This window comes from Phalaenopsis equestris, unplaced genomic scaffold (assembly GCF_001263595.1).
Source record: "Phalaenopsis equestris unplaced genomic scaffold, ASM126359v1 Scaffold000259, whole genome shotgun sequence".
NCBI classification, from domain to species: Eukaryota; Viridiplantae; Streptophyta; class Magnoliopsida; order Asparagales; family Orchidaceae; genus Phalaenopsis; species Phalaenopsis equestris.
Genome location: NW_018164701.1, coordinates 40,990 through 64,961, shown reverse-complemented (window position 1 = coordinate 64,961; position 23,972 = coordinate 40,990). Strand labels below are relative to the sequence as shown.

At 36.5% G+C, this 23,972-nt stretch overlaps 1 protein-coding gene across 1 annotated transcript; it reads left to right on the top strand.

Moving 5' to 3' along the window:
• Positions 1-340: 340 nt before the first annotated feature.
• LOC110024584 (ABC transporter B family member 9-like) lies at positions 341-19,699 on the top strand. Its single transcript, XM_020724630.1, has 12 exons — positions 341-921; positions 13,418-13,472; positions 13,911-14,086; positions 14,375-14,596; positions 14,705-14,943; positions 15,057-15,582; positions 15,669-15,942; positions 16,034-16,706; positions 16,801-17,029; positions 17,140-17,406; positions 17,501-17,764; positions 18,896-19,699. Exons 1-12 carry the CDS (start codon positions 715-717, stop codon positions 19,535-19,537), a joined length of 3,774 nt encoding a protein of 1,257 aa, XP_020580289.1. The 5' UTR covers positions 341-714; the 3' UTR covers positions 19,538-19,699.
• The last annotated feature ends 4,273 nt before the right edge of the window (positions 19,700-23,972 follow it).

Sequence of the window (23,972 nt, the reverse complement as noted above, 5' to 3'; positions counted from 1 at the left end):
ACAGGCTCATAGTTTACGTGAACAAGTGAGCACATTATTAAATTTTGCTGCAATGAAATCATGTTTTTGCGATCATAACTGGCCAGTACGCCGGTTTCTTATCAAAACGCTGACAAGAAATGACCACGGAGGATTCGACAAAAAAATGACTATTTCAAACCGGCGACCGGTTAGTTCAGAATCAAGCCCACCGAACCAGCTGGTCTGGTTCGGCTTTTAAACCGCTGGTCATTTAGAAATTCATTCATACATTTTTGGCTTGGGAATACCTCAATGCCGTTAACCGATTTCCAGCTCTCTAAAAAAGCCTCATCTCGCCTTCGGCAAATAAAGCCAATTACATGCCATCGTCCACGTGGAAAGTACAGTGTAATCGAACGGCCAGGAAAACATTAAGGGTTGGAAAATTCTTCCAGAAGGAGCAAGGCCGGAAAACCATGCAGAAATATCGGGTGTATTGCGATCGAGATCACTGCCATCCTCCCTAATTCGATAACTTGGACCTAGCCCTCGCCATAAATATGAGCATAAAAATGGAATGTAGTCGGCCGCTCGATCGATTGAGAGAGATAGAAAAACGGGAATGTGCGAACGCTCCTGTTTTCTCTATTTCTTTCATTGATTCATTTCTTGATCTTTAGCTCGTTTCATTGAGTTTTCCTGTTTCTGGATTAAGAGCCTAGGGATTTTGGGTCGCTAACCAATAAACGAAGCATGGGCGAGGGCGAAGATGCGAAGAAGGTGGCGTTTTACAAGTTGTTCTCCTTCGCGGACTCGAAGGATGTGCTATTGATGTTGGTGGGTTTCTGCGGAGCGGTGGCCTCCGGGGTTGCAATGCCGCTCATGAGCTTCATCTTCGGCGAGCTTAGCAATGCCTTCGGAGTCGCCAACCGAGACAATGTTGTTCGTGATGTTTCTAAGGTCGGTCATTTCCTTGATTATTTCTTGTTGTAGTTGCTACTGCTGTTTGTTGCCAAATTGCATAATGAATTGGAATTGACTCAGGGTCATTTGAATGGGATAGATATTCATTCCATCTACTCGTTCTATTTTAAAAACTAATTTGATCCATTGAATTGGCAGCATACATTTACTCTTTAAAGCGTTATGCGAGGATTTGTTCTATATTTGGTAGGGAAAAAAAAATCCACTTAGATGTTCATTCGTGGCTGTGTTAATCTTACAATGATAACTAATCCAATTAATGGATGGTCGCATTTTCAATTAAGACTGTTTACTTTGTATGACCGTGATGGGTGTTTTGTGACTTGTTATTTGTTAAATATATGATTCTTGTCTTTTTTGGTTTTTAATATTTAAAATTATTGTACTGCTAGATTGGCTTTTTGTATTAGTGGATTCTGCATTGGGGGCACCATGGACATGTTTGCCTATTGGCTGGAATGAGCTCCATCTGCTTACTCAGCTGGATCATCGCCCCCACATCCTTGTTTTTTTTTTCTCATGATTTAGAATCAAAAGCATAATCGTTACTTATGGTAGATGTGAACCACTGCTTCGATTGGTCATACTAAGAGTAAATTGACCGTCAATCTGATTGAACAAAATTTTAATTTTCTTTGTTAGGCTAGTTTAAAATCAGTACAATATAGTGAATAAGACTGACTCAATTGAAACCGTCTCACTGAATTAAGATGAAGAATGGGCTATCGATAAATCATAATCCTAGAGTTATTAATTCGCATTTCATAGTAAATTGATAACTTCTATGTTAAAAATCTAAGTTTATGAGTTTTTATAATATTTGACAATAGGTATTATTTCATTACAGTTATTTATATGATTCCAAAAAGCTTTTATTTACAAAAAATTTGAAGTATTTAAAATTTTATGTTTTTTTTTCTTATGATTCATTTGTTAGACCAGTTTGCTAAATTAAATTAGTCGATTCATGTGCTAGTAGCTAAAGTGACTCAATGAGCAATCCAGGTTTCAAAATATGCATCAAGAGTTTTACAAGAGTAGTTGAGGAGAGTTAAAATTTATATTGAGTGCAATATTCTTAATGCACAGTGTTCGAATTTTTTGTTTCTTATACAACCAAGTCTTTCAAACAACAAATTTAATAAGAGAGCACTCAAAATGGCAATTTGTTGAAAGAATTCATCTATGACTTCTTCATGGCCCTCTTCGTTATGCAAAATCAACAATAACCCCTAGGTCTCTAAAACTTACATAAATAATAGCAAATATTTACAATATTGTATTATATATTAGATATTATATTGTATTATATATATATATATATATATATAATACAATATAATATCTAAATATATAAAAATATTTTTGGGAGTCTAAGAAATAATTATTTGATTTCTATTTCATAGTAGGATTTACAAGATAAAATATAGGGTTGACCAAAAAATTAGAACAACCACTAATTTCCCATGATTGAAAAATTAGAAACATAAATAAAAAATTACAAACAACATAAAATTATAAAATAGGATATGCTAAAAAAAATTCCTAAAAATTTGACAACCCTCCTAAATTTGGAGCATAGATTTTAATCTTGTCCAGGTTGCTTGTAAATAGCTCAAAATTAGGCCTGAAAAATTCTTTGGTGAAAAAGTTTGCTATTTGTTGCATAGTTGTGATAAAATGCATGCAAATAACTCCATAATCAATCTTCTCTTTAATGAAATGTCTATCAAACTTCACATGTTTTGTACGCTCATGTTGCACTGGATTTTTTTAAAATGCTTTTGAGAGTTCTATTACCAGATTATAATTTCATTGGCAAGCTTATCGGAATTTGCATCTCTTTGAGAATTCTCTTCAACTGTAACATATCACACTTTCTATTAGTCATAGCCCTATATTTTGCATCGACTTTACTTCTTGCAAACACATTCTATTTCTTACTCTGCCATGAAACCAAATATTCTCAAATATAAGTACACTATTCGGATGATGTTAAAATGTCAATAATCAAGCCCATCAACTTTGCATCAATATATGCCTCTATGTTTTATTGTGTGGTCTTTTGAATGAGTAAGCCCTTGACTAGTTTACTTTTTCGACATATGAGAATCTCGTTAACTACTTCAAGGTGTTTCTCAAAGGGTGAAGGCATAAATTGGCATACCAAACGCAGAGTAAAGGCAATATCTAGCCATGTATGTGATAAGCATATTAATTTTTCCACCAATTTTTGATACCTAATTGTATTCGTTGGAACCCTTTGCTTCACATCTCTCATTTTCTGATTGGGATCAATTAGAGTGTTTTTAAGCCTACACCCACTCATCTCAATTTGCTTTAGAAGATCAAGAATATGTTTTCGTTGGGAAATAACAATCTCTTTCTTTGATTGAGCAATTCCATACTAAGGATATTGCTCAGAGATCCTAAATACTTGGTTTAAAAAATTAATAAGAGAGAAACATTAAAACAGTTCATTCCATATACATCATCTCTAGTGAGGATTATATCATTAACATACACAATCAATTTGGGCATTTTCCCATCCTTTAAATGTTTAAAGAATATTATATGATCTCCTTGCTCTTGAGTATGACACTGATCATTAATAAATAGAGTAAATTTCTCAATCCACGCTCACGATGACTTCTTTAACCCATTAAAAAACTTTTATAGTTTACACATCTTTGTGTCGAACTTCTTGCTAAATTTTGGAGGTGCATCCAAATACTCTTCTACCTCCGAATCCTATTAAGAAATAAATTTTTTATATGCAACTATTAAGGAGCCAATTGAGTATCTTACAGCTATGACAAATGTCTCTAAGCAATCAATGTCATATGTCTGAGTGAATATCATGAGAACCAGTAGAGCCTCATACCATTCTAAAGAGCCATAAAAGTTATATTTGACTATAAACATTGTTTTGCACTCTATAGTTGTCTTTTCTATAAGTAGATCAACCAATTCCTATGTGCCATTTTTATAAGAGATTTCATCTTTTCAAAGACAAGCACCTTCCACTAACAAAATTTCAGAGCATCGTGCACAACATTAGAATCTCTATACAAGGGAGGTAAAAACACGAAAAAATAGGCGAAATATTTTCAATGAAATATAGTAGGTAATGGATGTTGGGTGCAATATATCTCTCCCTTAGCAACAATGGGAAGATTAGAATCATTAGATTTAAGATTAAAACTAAACTTGGTTTCACGACTAAAAAATTTAGTACTAGATGATGAAGTAGACTGAACATAGGGTAAATAATTAGTGATGACATTATCTAAATGGTTCACAAAATCTAGGCAGTGTAAAAGATTAGTAGACCCTTTCTTTTGAGATATCCTCTGCATGAGTAGATAATGTCAAGTGGTACCACCAACATATTGTTTTTCTTGTTTCTTCATTGTTAGTTATTATAGGATCATGAATATCATGACATGACGCTGTAGGAAGAAAAGAATCATCTTCGCTACCCAAAAAACTTGAATCACTTTTCCTTATTATAATATAGCTTGGACTTTTATGTTGACGATCAATGTTGGGGAGGTATTATTTTGTAAATCTTCGGTTTGAAAATTTTTTTTGAAAAATACTATTCGAATCTTTGTTTTGTCTCCCAGTGAAGATGATGAGAGAAAGTAATTGTAATTCAAAAAAAGTTATATCCATGATAACAATGTTTTTTTTAGAGAAAAAAGTAAAATATTTATACCCCTTTGGAGTGGGGCTATAACAAACAAACAAACACGTTTTTTAGCTCAAGGTTCAAGCTGTTCTTAATTATGACTATTAAGTAAACAAATGCAGTACATCCAAATATCTTTAAAGTTAAAGAAGATGAGAGCTGATTGTAAGGATAGACCCTATGAAAAACATAAAAAGATGCTTAAATTTTTAAACCTTATTAGGTGTTCAATTATCGAGAAATGTAGCAGTAAGAATAGCTTTATCATAATGATATTTGGGCATATGATTGGTAAAAAAGAATGCCTAACTTACTTTCAAGAAGTTTTTGTTTTTATTTTTTACCACACTAACTTTTTATGGAGTATCGACATAAGAGCTTAAATGAACTATTCCTTTTCTGAAAAAAATTGATCCAAAATATTTTTGAAATATTCTCGGCTACTATCGCTCCATAATATTCTCGGTTATCATCAGTAAATATCGTAAACTTTTTTTTTCCCCAAAATATATAAGTGTTTTAAAAGGATCCCAGATATCACTATTAATCAAAGTAAATGATATAGTAAATTTGAGGAGAAAATAATCACAATGATGTTTAGTAAACTAACAAACTTCACATCGAAAGGAAGATAGATTCTTACTTTAAAATAAAGTTGAAAGCAAGTACTTTAAATACTAAGCATTGCGATCACCTAATGTATAATGTAATAACATTGTATCATTGTCTTTAAAAAAAAAATTAAATAAGTATTTTGACATTGTCGATTTGAGTTAAGCTCATCTTCAAAGTAATAGTTTATTTTTTCCTTAACATTGTCGATTATCGTCACAGCGATCAATTTCTGAAATTCATAGCAAGAAGGGTAGAAATTTGCAAGGCAAACACGGATGATCGGAGGTAATTTTACCAATGGATAACAAATTACAAGCTAAATTTGGAACATAGAGCTTCCAATATATCTCCTACATATACCATAGTCTTATGCAATGCTCGCGGCACCATTGGTAGTGCGAAGTGGATTCAAAATTACTGGATATATAGTAGAAATTCTTTGGGTCCAATCATTACCAACTTGTATGACATCATCAAAAGAGAGAAATGAACTTGATAGAAACTTGAGTCAATTTTATTAGTGAGCTATTTTTTCTGCTCAAAGCTGTAGTAAAAGGGAAGTCAACTAAGAAGTCTTTTACAATGAAGAAGTCAAAATAATTGATAAAAGAATGAGTTCTAAGATAGCTCCGCCTATAATGTAGTGATCGTCACAATTTATAGTTTGACTACTCTATTTGACAAGCAAACATGAACTAGAGCGACGTGCATAGCTTTTAGTTTCCACGAGTTCGGTACAGGTTGAGATGATGGCTAGGGTAAGCCAAATCGATTGTAGGGTTGAATTTATTGCAAGGTTTAAATTGCTCGCCACATTAGCAAGCCAAAGGGAATATGAAGCCAGACAATAGATAAAGCCTATAGTAGAGGAGAAATTAGTCAATTTGATAGCTTCTAATGAGGAGAAACCCGTCGAGAATAATATCGAGGCAGAGAATTGTTTGTAAAGGATGCATGACAAACACAAAATAGTGTCATCTTGTAAAGAGTCTTGTTGACCGAGTAGAGCACCTGAAGCGCTTCATTCACCGAATGGATCAACATAAGAAGAGTGCAAAAATTCCTTATCTTCTTGAAAATAAGAAACGAGAGATCATTCTTATTTGTATGGGAAAATAATGATCACTGCTCGAAACAGAAGGAACGAAGGACACAGACTCTCATGCATATGAGTTAGGTTGTGGGCTCTGATATCATGCAATTATTTGGGAGTCGAAAAAACAAGTATATCACTTCTATTTCATAAGAGATACTTACAAGAAAAATATCAGGGAAGTTCCACCAAACTCAAAAATCCACAAAATCAACCACAAAATTCTCGTGCTAAAAATAAAAAGAATAGAAAATTACTAAAAACAGAAATTCACAAATAATTTGGGAATCACACCCAATGAATAAATCATAAATGAGGAGATGGAGAGAGAGATGAACAACAATAAGCAATGTTGTTTCTTTATTAAATGTCTCCCCTATTTATAGAGAATATAGTATAATGGTGATATGATATTTTTATCCCCATTTAGAGAAGGTCTATATTGGGGTATTTCCTATATTTTACAAGTGACAACTTATCATCTGGTCACCTTCAGGCTTGGCTGACTAAGCTTGATTGATTTTTTTTTTATTGGGTCAACTTGGTTGGTAGGATTGAGTTGGCTGAACCAGCCTATTTTAGTATCTTCAATCCCTGGTAAAGAGTCTTTGAATGTCCATTAGATGATCAATGATACTTTGTGGAACGAGAACATCCATTAAGTTGGCTCCATTGCAGGATAGGCTATTGCATTGAGTTGGCTTTCCTACAGTTGAAGGTTTATATGCTCACTTGTCTTGTTTCTATTTGAACGGCATATAGTTGGAACACTCGGTCATCTTCTTGTCTTAGGTTATGTTGATTTTGGCCTTGTTAACTTGGCTCATCTGATTTGGTGGGTCTCACGATCTCTTTGTAGTAAATCTGCACTCATTGTGTTCTCCTCCTTTAAACCATTAGATTTCTATAAGATTAGTGCATACACCTTTTAATGTACATATTTTAGTTCTTTGATTCTCTTGCTTCTTGAAAGTGATGTTACGATAAGAATAAGAGAATTAAATGCAAAATATATATCTCATTCAATTTTAATTAATGAATCAATGATTAAACTCTCTTGATTTCATAGCCTCAAATTCTTATAAATAGAGTGATGGGACTCTTTATGCCTACTATTCTCTTGTGTCTTGGGAATCGGGATGGACAAAATAATGAAATCACATGCAAACGTCTCCACAAAAAGTCTGATTCGCTCTATTTTTAAAAATTAGAAAAATGGTACCAATCGGAGGGTGAGGGAAGAAATTATCATGAAGGGGAAACACTGCCATATCAAATGGGATTGTCTTATTCGATATTTAGCACAACACGAATGAATGTTAAGTCGACCTGCATGAGCTTTGACCCAACCAATCAAACCTCCTTTTGCAGTTCAAGTTACTCTCATTGATCAATTTAAGTGGCTTGTAGTGTACTTTGTCGCTTTCACTGGTGCTCCCTGGCGAGCTTACCATATCGTTTACAATATCTTAGTTAACTCAGTTCATTTATACGATGGACTTGCCCTGTGTTTGTGGGGTTTGTTTTTTTAAAATAATTTTTATTTATGATGGATTATGGTAGAGATAATCCAAATATGATAAATAAAAATAAAAGTTTGATCGGACCGCCAATCACTCTAAACAAAAGCTAAGCAAAAGTGGTAAGCTCTCAAGCAAAGATAGTGTAGTTGATCGCCCTGATAATCGTACACTTCTCCCGAAGATGCATGAGGAAACTACCAGAGGGGCCCCGATTTTCCTATGTGTCGCTAGCTTGACATCCGAATGATATTGAAAGTTTTTTTGCTCAGTTGGCAGGGATACAATTGAGTAAAGAGGTATGCAAGCTATTGACTCATATGGATAAGATGGTGGATATGGTGATGACCTTTCATCATGAGTTGTCAGATGTTCAAGAGAGATCTAAAATTTTTCAGGCATAAGCTGAGTCAGATCGATTGAATCAGTTTAGGTCCAAAGAGGAGCTTTTGTATAGGAGGCTGCTTTGGCTGGGGCATGTCTCGACTGACGTGGCATCAAATTCTCTTATAAAATACTTGCCTAGTTGACTAATTTTTTTTGTCTTGTTGTAACTTGAATGCCTTTTATGGAACAAAAATATTTTATTTGTCTCGTTTTTTGTGCCATTATGATTTTAGTGATAACATGTTATATAAATGACTGAATTTTCCTACGTTTACTCTTGTATGACGGTTGGGCATCTTCCATTTTCCATTATATATAAAGGGTTTTAGTTATGAGGGCATACCTCTTCCTCCTTTTCATATTCCTCGCTCCTTGTATTTCACTTCCAACGATTATCTGATGGCACCTCCGTACTCCCCAAAAGATTTTGGGTTGCTAACTTCAGAGGCCAAGTCGCGAATGACTCGGGCAGAGGTTGACTCGTTGTATGAGAGTCATGTTGTTTATCCCTTCTTCAAGTTTTGGATTACAAGTGAGGTAGATCGAGTAACTTTATTGTATAATGCAAATCTTCTATTCTATGAGGACTAATTCTGATTTGACCTTCGCTTGCCACTCTGCACTGAGTTGGGTTCCATCTTCGCTAATTATGTAGTCATCCCAGTGTACATGAAGCCCAATTCTCTTGCAAATTTCATGACCTTCGTAATATTATGTTGGTTGTGAGGAATTCCATGGTCTATTGACCTATTTAACTATTTGTTCTCAATGTAACTTGGGCCGAACGGGTTTTTCCAGTTTTCTTTGGCTAGAAAATCACAATTTACAACTATTAGGATTATAGAATAAACTGAAGGACTTGAAGTAGTGATTCTGTTTAGATTCCTCCCTGCAAGGGTGCTTCATTCAGACAGTCCCATCTAGGGGAAATATTTGCATACAAACTACGCACGCAGAGTTGCATGCGTAATAACCTCCGCTTTGCGCTTATTAGGGGGTTATTGGGAGATTATTGGGGTATTAATTTCAATAACATATAACCCCAATAACCTTCTAATAACCTTTGCGGGTTCTATTTCGATGTTATTCATATATTATTATGAGAGTATTGCGGGGTTAATCGAGTACGCACGCAACTACGTGCATATTCCGTATGCAAATATTTCCCCCCATCTAAGGGTGCCCCTCCAAAGGTGAAGGCTAAAACATCGGTGAGGGTACCACGGGAGGCGAGCAAGAATTAGGGGACCAAGCTTTCGGTTCAACGGTACCTGAAGCCTGTGGGCAGACATCCTTTGGCAATGATAGATGTTGATTGAGAAGCCTCCGATGCTCATCAGGCCGAGAGGGAGGTGGCCCTTGTCGCACAAACAATGAAGAAGAAGGCTCACTCAGCTGCAATCAGAGTGACAAAAGAATCGACATTCATGGTGGTGATTCGGGCCATTGGGCTTGAAGGTTCGATTGGTGTTCACCATATTTACATAGTTCCCCTTTCTCTAGTTTTTTTCAAAGGGTCTAAACAGATGAACTAACTTTAATAGAGAGATCAAAATATTCTAAGAAAACTAAGAGTTCTCTATTAGTTATAGGTCCCTCAAGTGCGCACCAACCAAATGTTGAGAGAACAACTAGCTGAGAGGGATCAAGCTACCACTAGGGGAAAAACATGATGGGAGGACAGGCGATAGAGCTCGCTAGCCTTTGGCTGACCACTTAGGCAGCATTTTGTGAGGGATGAAGTTAGCCGCCCCATTCGAGTTGACTCAAATGGATCTCAGATAAAGACATAACAGGAGTATCAAGAGGACTTGCCAGTGGAATCATCAACCGATTGTCCTACCTAGTTAGACAATCTAAGTAAGAAAATCGTCAAAAGGGGAAGTTTTCAGTGACTGACTCGTGCAAGCTGCCCACCTTGTAGTTTTGAAATAAATGCCTAGAGCCCGCATTTAGATGGATTCCCATGCAAGTTGTGGGCGCAAAAGTGAGCACCAGCCTGAGCAGCATGATTGCCTTGATAGATCTTCAGAAAAACTGAAATTCCTTTTCTTGGGCTACAGCCTTCTATCCCTCTATAATGGCTGAAGTGGTGTGGTCTCCATCCTTGGAGGAGGCTTTACTTGAATAGAACTTGACCAACCCATGTCAAATGACAAACATTAACCATTTGATGGTCTGACAAGCATCTCATACCTAGCCAGCCATTCTTCTCTAGGAGCATCGGGCTCGGCGGAAGCTCAAGGACAAGTTGACAGAGGCAGAGGAAAAATTGAAGATGACAGATGGACAAACTCACTTTAAAAGAAGAGAACTAGGTCTTAAAGGAGCGTCTTGCTATAAAAAAGAGCGATGAGCTCTTCGCTGAGCTTTCTTCCCATCTAGTGCAAAAGACCATTTTTGCAAAGAAATTTTAGAATGGGATCTTGTATGGTGTTGTTCATATGACAAAGACCGGTTTAGTCACGCCTGCTTGGGTTAATCTAGAAAAATTTTCTATGTTGTTGATCGACTCAGAGGGCCAGAAATCCAAGCGAGATAGATGGATGATAGAGATATTGGAGGGTCATCAAATGTGTAGATTGGTTTCTTCTGTTGTTCGGAAAAAAAAAATGTTCTTTTTTCATAAGTATCTTGTAAATTGATTTTTGTAATCCAAAAATTTGCACCAATGTAGCACCAACAAACCCACAAGTTCTTACAAATTTGTGGGTATCCTTACGTAGTGTCAACAAGAAGTATAATTTTTTGTTATATCTTGTAAGCCAACATCTTTCCATAGGAATGACTCCCGCATTCACTTGAATGTAGTTCTCTCTATATTTCCTTAATTTTTTTTTCCCCTTGACGTATCTTAAATATAACGATGTGGCTGACCTTCGAAAAAGTTCTCTCAATCGACAAATACTGTGAAGCTTTGATCTTCAAGCGCTTTGGGTCGATTATTTCTTCGCTGATTTTTCCAATCTTAAGAAGCAAGACATACGAGTCTACCTAGCTCTTTGTTCCTTCAGTTTCTGTCTCCATTGCTTTGGCACCTTCTATGGTCAGTCAATTAAGTTCTTGAGGCGTCACTTCCCCTATAAGAAAGCATTTAGACTAGAGGTCAATCCCATGGTTATCTTCTTTGGGGATGTGTTCAATTTTGAACTCCTCGAATTTTCCAATCTCCATTTTGGTCTTTCTTAGATACCTAGCCATTTTTTTTTTCTCTAACCTCTAAATTATCTTTTATTTGATTGACCGCCAATTGAGAGTCAGATTTCACCAGGAGATGATGCATTACTATCTTGTAAGTGAATTGTAGCCCTACTTTCATGCCTTGTACTCAGTTTGATTGTTGATGACTTTGAATCCTACTTCTATCGAATGGTATAAGTGATCTCTAATCAAATTTGTTAGAGTAAGATTGAGCCGTATTTTGATGTGACTAGATACTCCGTTCATATGCTAGACCCAGTTCAGGTTGTCAGTCTTATTTCATTATCTGGCTTGCCCGACTTGGAGAAATTAGCCAGGAAGTTGGCAATGGCTTGAGCCTTGATGGAGCTTATCATAAGGTATGAGAGACCAAACTGGTTAAGTTCTACCACTCATTTGAGAAGCCGACTACAGTGTTTTGGTTTAGTGATGACCAACTTAAGTGGATGATGGTGATTATTCTAACCATAGGTGATTGGAAATACAGGCAGAGCTTGCTGAAAAAAATTAATGATATAGATAGTTAATTTTTTCTTAATTTGATACTTGAGATCTACACCTCGAAGGGCTAGACTGACATAGCAAATCGGGAACTACTTTACTTGCTTCTCTCGGACTAAAACCAAGTTGATGTCCTCAGGTATGATTGCCAAGTGCAGGGAACTTTTTTCATTCATTTTGGGTTTTGGAGTAGTGATTGTGATGCGAAGGAATCTTTCAAATTTCTGAATATTTATTCATATTTTTTTGACCAATTGAAGCTTTTTTGCTTGTTGTAAGATTTTGAAAAAATTGACGCATTTGCCACCTGACAATGAGTTAAAAACGGCTTAGCCCTACGATTCGATTGGTCTTTTTTTGGAATTCTTTAGTATTTTAGTGGGAAGACATGTGGATTAACACTTGGATTTTTTTTGGATTGGTTTTAATTCATTCAGGGGTCAGAAGTTAACACAAGGATTTTCTTATTGCTGCGTCGATATACATGTAATTGAAGTAAGTTGTATGCTAAACTTTTTAGTGTTTCAAAGGTTTCTTATAGATCCTTAATGTGTTGCTTCGATATCTTGGTTTTTAGTAATGCATCATCCATATACATCTTAATATTTTTTTTTCTTTTTTGTACAAGAAAGATTAAATTCTTAATAAGCCAATAGATCGTCCCAGCATTTTTAAGCCTGAAGGGCATGGCATTGTAATAATGCACTCCCTTAATACTGATAAATGTTGTCTTTTCTGTGTTGGCGGAGTGCATCTTAATTTATTGATAGCCGCAAAAAATCATTGAGGAAGCTCATCATTGAATGACCGACGCTGCATCTAAGAGCGCAACAATCCTTATAGTGGGTAGCCATATTTTGGGTAAGTGGAGTAGCTATATAAATATATATATCCATGTATGTATGTATGTATACATATTAGAAAGCTAAATTTAAATATAAATTAAAAAGTTTCTTTGACATTTGATTTTGTAGTGATAAATCCTAATATTTTTTTTCTAGCGCCCCATTCTAAATCTAATATTTTTTCTAGCGCCCCATTCTAAATGTGTTTTTTTTTTTTTCAAGCGGGTTGAGCGGTTGAATTTGGTCCCTTTGGATGCTTATTTTATTTCCGGTGCTCTGAGCATTCAAAAGAAAGTTGGCATAAGCTTTAGACCTTAAAATGGCTCTATTATTAGCTTGCTGCATACTGAAATAAAATAAATTGAAGTGATTAAAAAAATTACATGAAAATTGCTTGATTTGGAAATCATGCAAGAGATTTTTAATTGGATAATGAAATTGTTTCTAGTTTATTAAGACATCTTCAAAAAGAATTCATAATTTGAAGATTAATTGTTCTATCAGTTAAGATGCATTACTCTGATCATGTGTTTTTTTTTTCTTTTATATCAAGAATGATTCCAAGAATAACATACTGATGGTTTGCTATCAAACTTATTTAATTTCTCTTTTGCAGGTTGCCTTACAATTTGTATATTTAGCTATTGGTGCTGGAGCTGCGTCATTTTTACGTATGGAGTAACTTTGAGTAACTTCAACTTATTCATACCGTTTATTTCCGTTTACCTATCTCTTAATATTTAAAAATAAATTCTAAAAATCAAGAGGCTTTTAAACTCCGTGTTATTCTAAATACTTTCAAAATATAAAGTTATAATATATTTAAATGATGTCGTAATTAGGATTATTTGATTATTTGCTATTAATACCAATGATTATTTGCTTATATGTGAATATCTCATCTTTTGTGCCATTTAAAATACATGCCATATCATAAGACTTTGTGAAAATCTTGTTTATACCATTTGTCTCGTCAATTTGTTTTAAGCTCTTCAATCTGAGAATGATTATTGTGAAATTTTCAGAACCATGTATGTTTACTTGAATATTTAGCAATTGAACTTGGCTCAAATTTTCATTTCACTCGATGTTTTAAAACATGTATGCAGAGGTGTCATGTTGGATTGTGACCGGAGAAAGGCAAGCTGCACATATACGTAGTTTGTACTTGAAGACAATTTTAAGGCAGGATATAGGATTCTTTGATAAGGAAACAAATACTGGAGAAGTGATAGGGATGATGTCTGGTGACACAATACTTATTCAAGATGCCATGGGTGAAAAGGTGAGTCGCTGCCATGGCAGTAAAAGATGCCCTATCATTAACCACCTTTACACATTTTTTTTTATTTTTTCCTTCCACTGTTTTAAAAGCTGTAAAATGATATTTTAGTTGTAAGGTAGTTTAAATCACATAAAAATAAACTATTGGAAGAGTTTATTATGCCTATTTTTATTTTCCATTAACTGATTAGCTGATTTAAAACAAATTATTGAATAATTATTACTTCTAAGTTATTGGTAAAATTGTTTATACTACCCTTACATCAAATTATTTTTGTTTTTTATTTAGGTTGGAAAGTTTATACAACTTATTTCAACTTTCTTTGGGGGCTTTATCATAGCATTTGTCAAAGGGTGGCATTTGACGCTGGTTATGATATGTGGTTTTCCTTTTATTGTCATGTCTGGCGCAATAATGTCTTTAATCATATCAAAACTATCAGCTCGTGGACAATCAGCATATGCCGAAGCAGGGTCTGTTGTTGATCAAACAATAGGGTCCATTAGGACGGTAAGCACACATCCATCCTATATATATTTTTATTAAAACTAGATTTCTTAATATTTAGTTTCTAAATTAATTTGATCTTTTGGACTTATTTTGAATTGTTTCCGCAAGATTGTGTCATTTTCTGGGGAGAGGCAAGCCATCGAGAAGTATAATAAGTTTATTAGAAATGCCTACAAATCATCAGTTCACCAAGGAACTGCTGCTGGACTTGGTATGGGTTGTGTTATTATGATTGTTTTTTTCAGCTATGCCTTAGCTATCTGGTATGGTGCTATATTGATCCTTAAAAAAGACTACAATGGAGGGGAAGTCATCAATGTTATGTTGGCTGTTATGACTGGCGCAATGTGAGTCATCTTCCTTTCTTCAAAACCTTTAGCATTCCCTTGAGAAATTAAGCAATCTCTTGTTCTTCATAATTGTTTCATGCTTTGACTCTGTATAACTTGGGCTATGATAGGTCCTTAGGCCAGGCATCCCCTTGTTTGAGTGCATTTGCTTCAGGTCAAGCTGCTGCATATAAGATGTTTGAGACGATCCACCGGCAACCAGAGATTGATTCATGTGACAAAAGTGGCATTGTTTTGGAAAACATCAAAGGCGACATAGAACTGAAGGATGTTCAGTTCAGTTACCCCGCCAGGCCTGGTCATTTGATATTTAATGGCTTTTCCTTGTGTGTGCCAAGTGGTACAACTATGGCACTTGTAGGAGAAAGTGGCAGCGGGAAGTCAACAGTGGTTAGTCTGGTTGAGAGGTTTTATGATCCTCAAGCTGGTGAAGTATTGATAGATGGCGTTAACCTGAAGAAGTTCAATCTAAAGTGGATAAGAGAACAGATTGGACTTGTTAGCCAGGAACCCGTTCTTTTCACAACCACTATCAGGGAGAACATTTCTTATGGAAAGGAAGGTGCTAATGCTGAAGAAATAAGAATAGCAATGGAGCTTGCTAATGCTTCTAAGTTCATAGACTTGTTGCCTAATGTAGAAAATACTTACTCCCATTTTTATTTATCTTCTTTCCATGAATGTTCCCGACACAATTTTAATCACTTACTGCTTCTGAATAGGGCCTTGAGACAATGGTCGGTGAGCATGGCACTCAGCTATCTGGTGGGCAAAAGCAGAGAATTGCAATTGCAAGAGCAATTCTTAAGAATCCTAAGATATTACTTTTAGATGAGGCGACCAGTGCATTAGATGCCGAGTCTGAGCGAATTGTTCAAGATGCTCTGGTAAGTATCATGGTAGACCGAACCACCATCATTATCGCCCATCGCTTGATTACTGTGAGGAATGCTGATACCATATCAGTTGTTCAGCGAGGGAAGCTTGTTGAGCAAGGTATACATCCTTTGTCCAATTCTTGAAACATTTTGAGCAGTGAAGAAATTTTTTGGGCCAAAAGGGATGATTTAGTAATTATGAATTGCAGGTTCACACTTGGAATTGATTGAGAATGTCGATGGGGCTTACTCCCAGCTCGTACGACTGCAAGAACTCAACAAAGGATCAGGATCTGCACCTTCAGAGAGCTTAAGTGAAACAGGGCTAACCAGTAGTGCTTATATCTCTTTAAAAAGATCAGGAGGACATGCTTTCTCCCAAACTAGATCATTCTCTCGCAACTCTTCACGTGGAGGAAGCAGACGGCTCTCATTTATACATTCTTTGGGTTTGCCCAGTATGGTAGAAGCTGAATTAAATAATCCAGAAGCATACGATGAATGGAAGAGAGATGTCAATACTAAGGAGAGGAAGGAAGTTTCTATCATGCGAATTGCTTACCTCAACAAGCCAGAGATCCCAACTCTTCTTGTCGGATCCATTGCTGCAGCTGTCCATGGAGTCATCCTTCCCGTCTTTGGAATCTTGATTTCTAGTGCCATCAAGACATTCTACGAACCGCCACATCAACTCCGAAAGGATTCAAGGTTTTGGGCCCTGATGTATGCGTTATTAGGTGTCATTGCTTTCCTTTCTGTGCCAATGCAGCATTACTTGTTTGGAGTTGCGGGTGGGAAACTGATAGAACGCATTCGTTCACTTACTTTTGAGAAGGTGGTGCACCAAGAGATTAGCTGGTTTGATGAACCTGCAAATACTAGGTACTACTTTCGAAATGATGATTAAATCTTCTGTAATGTATTTTCTTTTTAGTGAGTCACTCACAAGGAGCAAATTTGCTTTTCTCCATGTCAGTGGGGCAATAGGCTCACGGCTATCTTCAGACGCATCATCTGTGAAAAGCCTTGTTGGTGACACTTTAGCTTTGATAGTTCAAAACTTAGCGACCGTTACAGCTGGGATACTTATAGCCTTCGTTGCTAACTGGAAGCTTTCACTTGTGATCACGGTAATCATACCTCTTGTTGGGCTGCAGGGTTATGCGCAAATGAAATTCCTTCAAGGATTTAGTGCTGATGCTAAGGTAACATAAACTATACTTTTGTAATGAGTTGTTAGCTTTTCTTCAAACCTATAGACTTGTTCGAACCAATTAAATCAATTAATGGTAACTCTTCAACTGGTTCATTTTAGATTATGTATGAAGAAGCCAGTCAAGTGGCAAGCGATGCAGTCACCAGCATCCGTACTGTGGCTTCCTTCTGTGCAGAGGGGAAGGTGATGGATGCTTATCATAAGAAATGTAAAAATCCGGTGACACAGGGAATTAGGCAGGGGCTAATAAGTGGAATTGGCTATGGTTTTTCTTTTTTCGCACTTTATTGTACCTACGCCTTGTGTTTCTATGTTGGAGCCCGTTTTGTGCATGATGGAAGTGCAACATTTAGCGATGTTTTCAGGGTACCAATTTAATTCACTTCTCGCTCTACTAGCTAAAGTTTTTCGTAACAAGTGTTTCAGGCTACATTTTTGCGTTCTGTACTTTGAATGGCAGGTGTTTTTTGCTTTGACCATGGCAGCTATTTCTGTTTCACAATCGAGTGCATTCGGGCCTGATGCTACAAAAGCCAAAGACTCAGCTGCCTCTATATTTGGGATTCTTAACCGGAAATCAAAGATTGATGCCAGTATTGATGAAGGTTTGGTGCTGGCAGAAGTTAAAGGGGAAATTGAATTCCAGAATGTTAGCTTCAAGTACCCAACACGTCCGGAAGTACAGATCTTCAAAGCTCTATGTTTGAGAATGCCAGCTGGAAAGGTATATTTTCATTCTTGTTGCTTTATTTTAGAGAAAGTAAGGTAGTTTCAAATTTCAATCTCTCTCACTTCATGTATATAGCTATGTATTTAAAAGGAATGGTCGGAGGCTATTATACGACTCCCGACCATCCCTAATGCGCCTAACAATTCGAGCATTACACCCTACACTCGGGGGGATTCGAACCCCAAACTAGCGGGGACTTACAACTGACAAGCAGATGCCCGACCAACTGGTCTGAGTACGCGTCTCTAAACTATATATATTAAAAAGAATGGTCGGAGGCTATTATACAAGCCCTCAGCCACCTTTATATTTCTAACTATTCGAGAACTGCCTTCACTGCCAACAAACCGGCCACAGGGGGATTTGAATCCGTGACTTGAGGGGACTTATGACCTTCAAAGAGTCTGCTCTACCAACAGGTCACAACTGGTGGCGCTATATATATATATATGAAAGCAAAGGTATTGGATTATACAAATTTTATGAAGCTGAGATACAACTTCTAATGTAATAGTATATTTGTTGGCACTTACTTTCTCCTGTAGCTGACACTTCCGATATGAAATGAGAATAAAGTCTTCCTGTAGCTGTACATATATTCAACTGGAACACTCACTCATCTCTGATATTCTTTTTATTTTCATGTTGTATTTATGACATCCCACTTTTTATAGAATAATTTTAAAAAATTAGCGAAATTATGCACACAAATTGCTGATACAAAAGGCAACGTAAAGTCAAACATCTAATTGGAAGCTTGAAATAGACCAGGCCCTATGTTGCAACTTCGTACCGTCCTCTTTCTTGAACCATAACTATTAGGTATAGTATTCACCATTGGAACATTTTTTATTCACCTTCTTATGATATAATCTTTCTTTTTACATTTGGCTAGCATGACCTATTGTCCTTTTGCTTTTATCTTGCATAACTAAGCTTTGGCACCATTAGTTGAGAGCAGCATGTGAACTTACATTTTACATAAGTGCCATTTTACTGAAAATTCTGTTCACCTACAATTAATTACTGCCAGCTCACTCATCGTTGCATCCTCCATTGCCTATCCTTAAAATTGTATAGAGTTTTAACGTTCGATTTTGTGCCTTTACTTCAATGATTGTGCAGACAATTGCGCTAGTTGGTGAGAGTGGCAGTGGAAAATCCACAGTGATCGCTCTCATGGAGCGATTCTATGATACCGATTCAGGTGCCATTCTCATTGACGGAGTTGAGATACAGAAGCTAAAACTCAGCTGGCTCAGGCAGCAAATGGGATTGGTAAGCCAAGAGCCCGTGATGTTCAGCGGCACAATACGCTCAAACATAGCCTATGGCAAGCAAGGTGATGCGTCCGAGGATGAGATCATCGCCGTCGCCAAGGCAGCAAACGGCCACCAGTTCATTTCATCTCTTCCTCAGGGCTATGATACGAATGTCGGGGAGCGAGGCGTTCAGCTCTCAGGTGGGCAGAAGCAGCGTATTGCCATTGCGAGGGCCATGATCAGGAACCCAAAGATTCTTCTACTGGATGAGGCCACCAGTGCGTTGGACGCAGAATCGGAGAAGGTGGTGCAGGAAGCGCTGGACCGAGTGATGGTGGGAAGGACGACCATAAGCATTGCTCATCGTTTATCCACAATCCAGGGCGCTGACATTATTGCTGTAGTCAAGGATGGCGTTATTGCTGAGCAAGGGCGGCATGAGACGCTGGTGAGCATACCAAATGGTGCTTATGCTTCTCTTGTTTCTCTTCATTTGGCATCCTAGCCGTTTCAAGTTATGCTTAGTTCTGAAGCTTATCAACCGTTGAAATGATTTAGTGCATGTGAAATGCTATTGGCTTTAAGAAATAATACTTCTTTATGTTGTCTTACAAAAATTTGAGACTATTCTAATTTATTAATTTAATCAATACTATAGTTTTATTGGATACCCTAAACCACTTAAGTAGTTATGGATCTTGTAAAAGAATAAATATAAAATTTTGAGAATTTTATATATTTTGTGATATTTTTTTTTTATAATTAAATTTAATTTATTTTGAATTTTCAATGAGTATAATATAATTTGACTTAAATATTTTTAAAATATCCTGAATTTATTTAGCCTCAAACATGTTTAATTTGTGATTGTTTTTTTGAATTATTATTATTTATTTATAATTATTTAAAATTTTAATGCATATTTCAATTACAAATTCATAATAAATCCAAATGACCCCAAAATATTATGAAATATTGCAGGACTACTTAGAATTGAGTTCTAAACAAACCCTACAAATTTCAAGATGTTTTAAATTCAAACAATGTTTTTATGAATTATTGATATTATTTATTATTTATTTAGTCAAAATTATTTGATTTTAGGTTTTGTCTTTTATTTGTTGAGAAATACCATTGGTGAAATTTTGGTGCAATTTGAAATTCCAATGGGTAAGTTATGACATTTTGGTTATACAGATATATTTATAAACATAAAAAATGCATATTCATTCAATTCTTTACAACAAACATTTAAATTAATGCTCAATATACAACAAATTTAATTAAATTTTAAGGTAGCATAAAGTTTTATTGATTAATTTATGATGCTTTTTTTAGAAAAGAAAGAGCGGCACACACACACACACACACACACACACACACACACACACACACACACACACACACACACACACACACACACACACACACACACACACACACACACACACACACACACACACACACACACACACACACACAGATATATATATATGCCTCAAATCGTGGTATGTTGGTTGGCGGGGTTGACTGTAAGTCCCCTCATGCCACGAGCTTGATCCTCAGATCCTCAGTGAAATGAAAAACGACGGCAATAAAACGAAAAATGGAACGAGAAAATTACACACAGAAAAAAAAAATACCAGAGCGACACACAGATTTACGTGGTTCGGCAAAGTTGCCTACGTCCACGGAGCTGCAGAGGATTTTACTACTTCGAGGAATTACACCGTCGAACGCCTCGACGTTTACAAGAAAATCTCTATTTTCTTCTCTCCCTTCCTCTCTCTCTCTCTCTCTCTTCCTCTTAGCTCTCAAGATGACTTGGCTTGACCTTGTTTGGCTTTGCTTGGCTTGCATTTCCTTTAAACCAAAAGAAACTATTTATAGAAATCATGAGAGCGGTAGGTGGGAGGTAGGTGAGCGGTAGGTGGGATGTGGTAGGTGAACGGTAGGTGGGTGTGGTAGATGAGATACTTAATTAAGAAACTAATTAAATTCGGTGGACTGAGTCTTCACATTACCCAACAATTCTCCCACTTGGAGATTGAGACACTGAATGCATCACCTACTAGTTGCATCATCTACTAGTTGTATCGACATTTTCCTCAAACATGATATACTCCACCTTTGCAACTCAAAGTCACTGTCTTCATGTCAGAAGACCAGCTGAAGTTAAGCACAACTTCAACTTCTCACGAGTAACACCCTCAGTTGACATATCACCGTCAACGTAGCCCTGTACCTCCAAGCTCTTTCCTGGGTTACTCTTGTATCTGCTTACAACTCGAACTGCATGAGCAATATCTTGCCCCTTGCCCCTGCTGAAAGTTGCTGAAAGTCCTTTTCAACAAGTCCAGTCTTGTACCTCTTACTGCCTCTAAACACAGTCTTCACCCGGTACACCCACTTGTTGTGCAATGTCTTCTTCCTTGGTGGAAGTTATGCCAGCTCTCAAGTCTGATTCCTTGACAGGGAATCCGTCTCCTCCTTCTTGGTTAGCTCTCACTTGCTCAAATTCTCATCTTGCAAGATTTCTTCATAACTCTGTGGTTTTCCACCATTTGTCTGTACATGGTCCGATTTTCCAGCCTTTGGCGCTATGCCACTTTTCAAGAAATGGACATTCTTCTACTTCCCCATAATGCACCTCTGACTCATGTCCTCTGACTCATCCATAATGCACCTCTGACTCATGTGTCCACACCTGAGTAAATCTGTAGTCATATATAGTGTGTCAGTTTTCTTATCCCGAGCTTGTGCTAATGTCCTTTGGTAACCATCTAGGTAATATCTGAGAACACCACCGAATGACCACCCTCATTGAGTTGCCAACAAAGATGAGATTTTTCTTCAACTCAGGAACGTGTCTAACCTTTTGCAAAGTCCATTTGCTCTTGTTAGGGAGTGCAATATCAACATATCTCATCCCCACTACGTCCAGAGCTTGTTCATCAGCCAGATGTACCTTCCCAAAGTTACCTGCAACATAATTTCGCATTAACTCCCGACGGGAAGATGTATGGAAGGAAGCCCCTGAATCTAGTATCCAGTCATCAACAGAACTGCAAACTGCCAGAAATAGTGTATCATGTATTTCTTCAGATACAACATTAGTGCCATCATTCTCCTTCTTCTTAGGATTTCTGCAGACCCTTTTTATGTAGTCAGCCTTGCTACAATTCCAGCAGGTTTCCTGCTAACCTGACTTTGATTTTAATCTTCCATGGTTTGAGTTTCTGTCTTGTGATATCCCTCTGGAATCAACAATCAACACCGAACTCGAACTTGAGGTCTCGCCAGAATCTTTCCTGCGCATCTCCTCAACCAAAATCAAATCACTAATATCATCATATTTCAGCTTAGATTTACCTGTAGAACTACTAACTGCCATCCTCATAGCTTCCCAGTTATTTGGCAATGAAGCCAACAATATCATCACACGTATCTCATTATCAAAATCAATTTCAACAGACGACAATTGATTTGTGATAGTGTTGAAATCATTCAGGTGTTGAGCAACAGACACACCTTCCATCATCTTCAAGTTGAATAACTTTTTCATCAAATGCACCTTGTTATTTGCCGATGACTTTTCATACATACCTGATAAAGCCGTCATGCAGTAGTCATCTCCTTGATGATGTTGTGGGCAACCGATCTAGACAGGTTTAATCGTATAACCCCCAGAACCTGTCGATCCAACAGATTCCATTCCACCTCGTCCATCTTTTCTGGTCACTTTCCCAGTAACGGAAAATGAAGTTTCTCCCCATAGAGGTAGTCCTCTATCTGCATCATCCAGTAAGCAAAATTTGTGCCATTGAACTTCTTGATCTCTGATGTAATCACTTCGTCTCCGCCCATCGTTACTCTTTCGATCCAAACCAAAGCTCTGATATCAGTTGTTGTGAAAAACGACGACAATAAAGTGAAAAATGGAACGAGAATAATTACACGCAGAAAAAAAAAAACACCAGAGCGACACACAAATTTATGTGGTTCTGCAAACTTGCCTACGTCCACGGAGCTGCATATAATTTTACTACTTCGAGGAATTATACCGTCGAACGCCTCGACGTTTACAAGAAAATCTTTATTTTCTACTCTTCCTTCCTCTCACTCTCTCTTCCTCTCTTTCTCTTAGCTCTTAAGATGACTTTGCTTGGCCTTGCTTGGTTTTGCTTGGCTTTGCTTGACTTTGCTTGGCTTGCATTTCCTTTAAACCAAAATAGACTATTTATAGAAACCATGACAGTGGTAGGTGGAAGGTATGTGAGCGGTAGATGGGATGCGGTAGGTGAGCGGTAGGTGAGTGTGATAGGTGAGCGATAGGTGAAATACTTAATTAAGAAACTAATTAAATTCGGTGGACCGGGTCTCCACATTACCCAACACTCAGTGACATAGGGTTCTTAAATATTTAGGCACATGGCGCGGCCTCTTATCATGGGGCCCAGCGCATGTGAAATCGGTATTTGGGCCTGTGCCAAAAACCGATTTCCTATATAATTTTATAAATATATCATTTTACACATTACATATATACAATTCTATAATATTACATGCTTTAATAATTAATACTTTATCATGAATTTAATTTACATCAATCCGTTGACATTAATTTTATGAATCTTTATGTTTTGAATTATTGATTTTATCAATTTAATTAATATAAAATTAATATTATAATTTAAATTTTACAAATATACCCAATATTCTATTAAATGTTAATTATTATTATGAAAATATGTTTAATTTTTTTCAAAAGTTAATATAGATTCTCCATTTTCATTTTTTAAAAAAATTTTATTTACATTTTATTATTATTTAATTTTTATTAATATTATACCTTTATTTGTATTTTTCTATTCAAATTATTTTTAAATTTATTCTTTAATTCTCTAACACTAGAATATTACAAAAAATCACCCTAAACG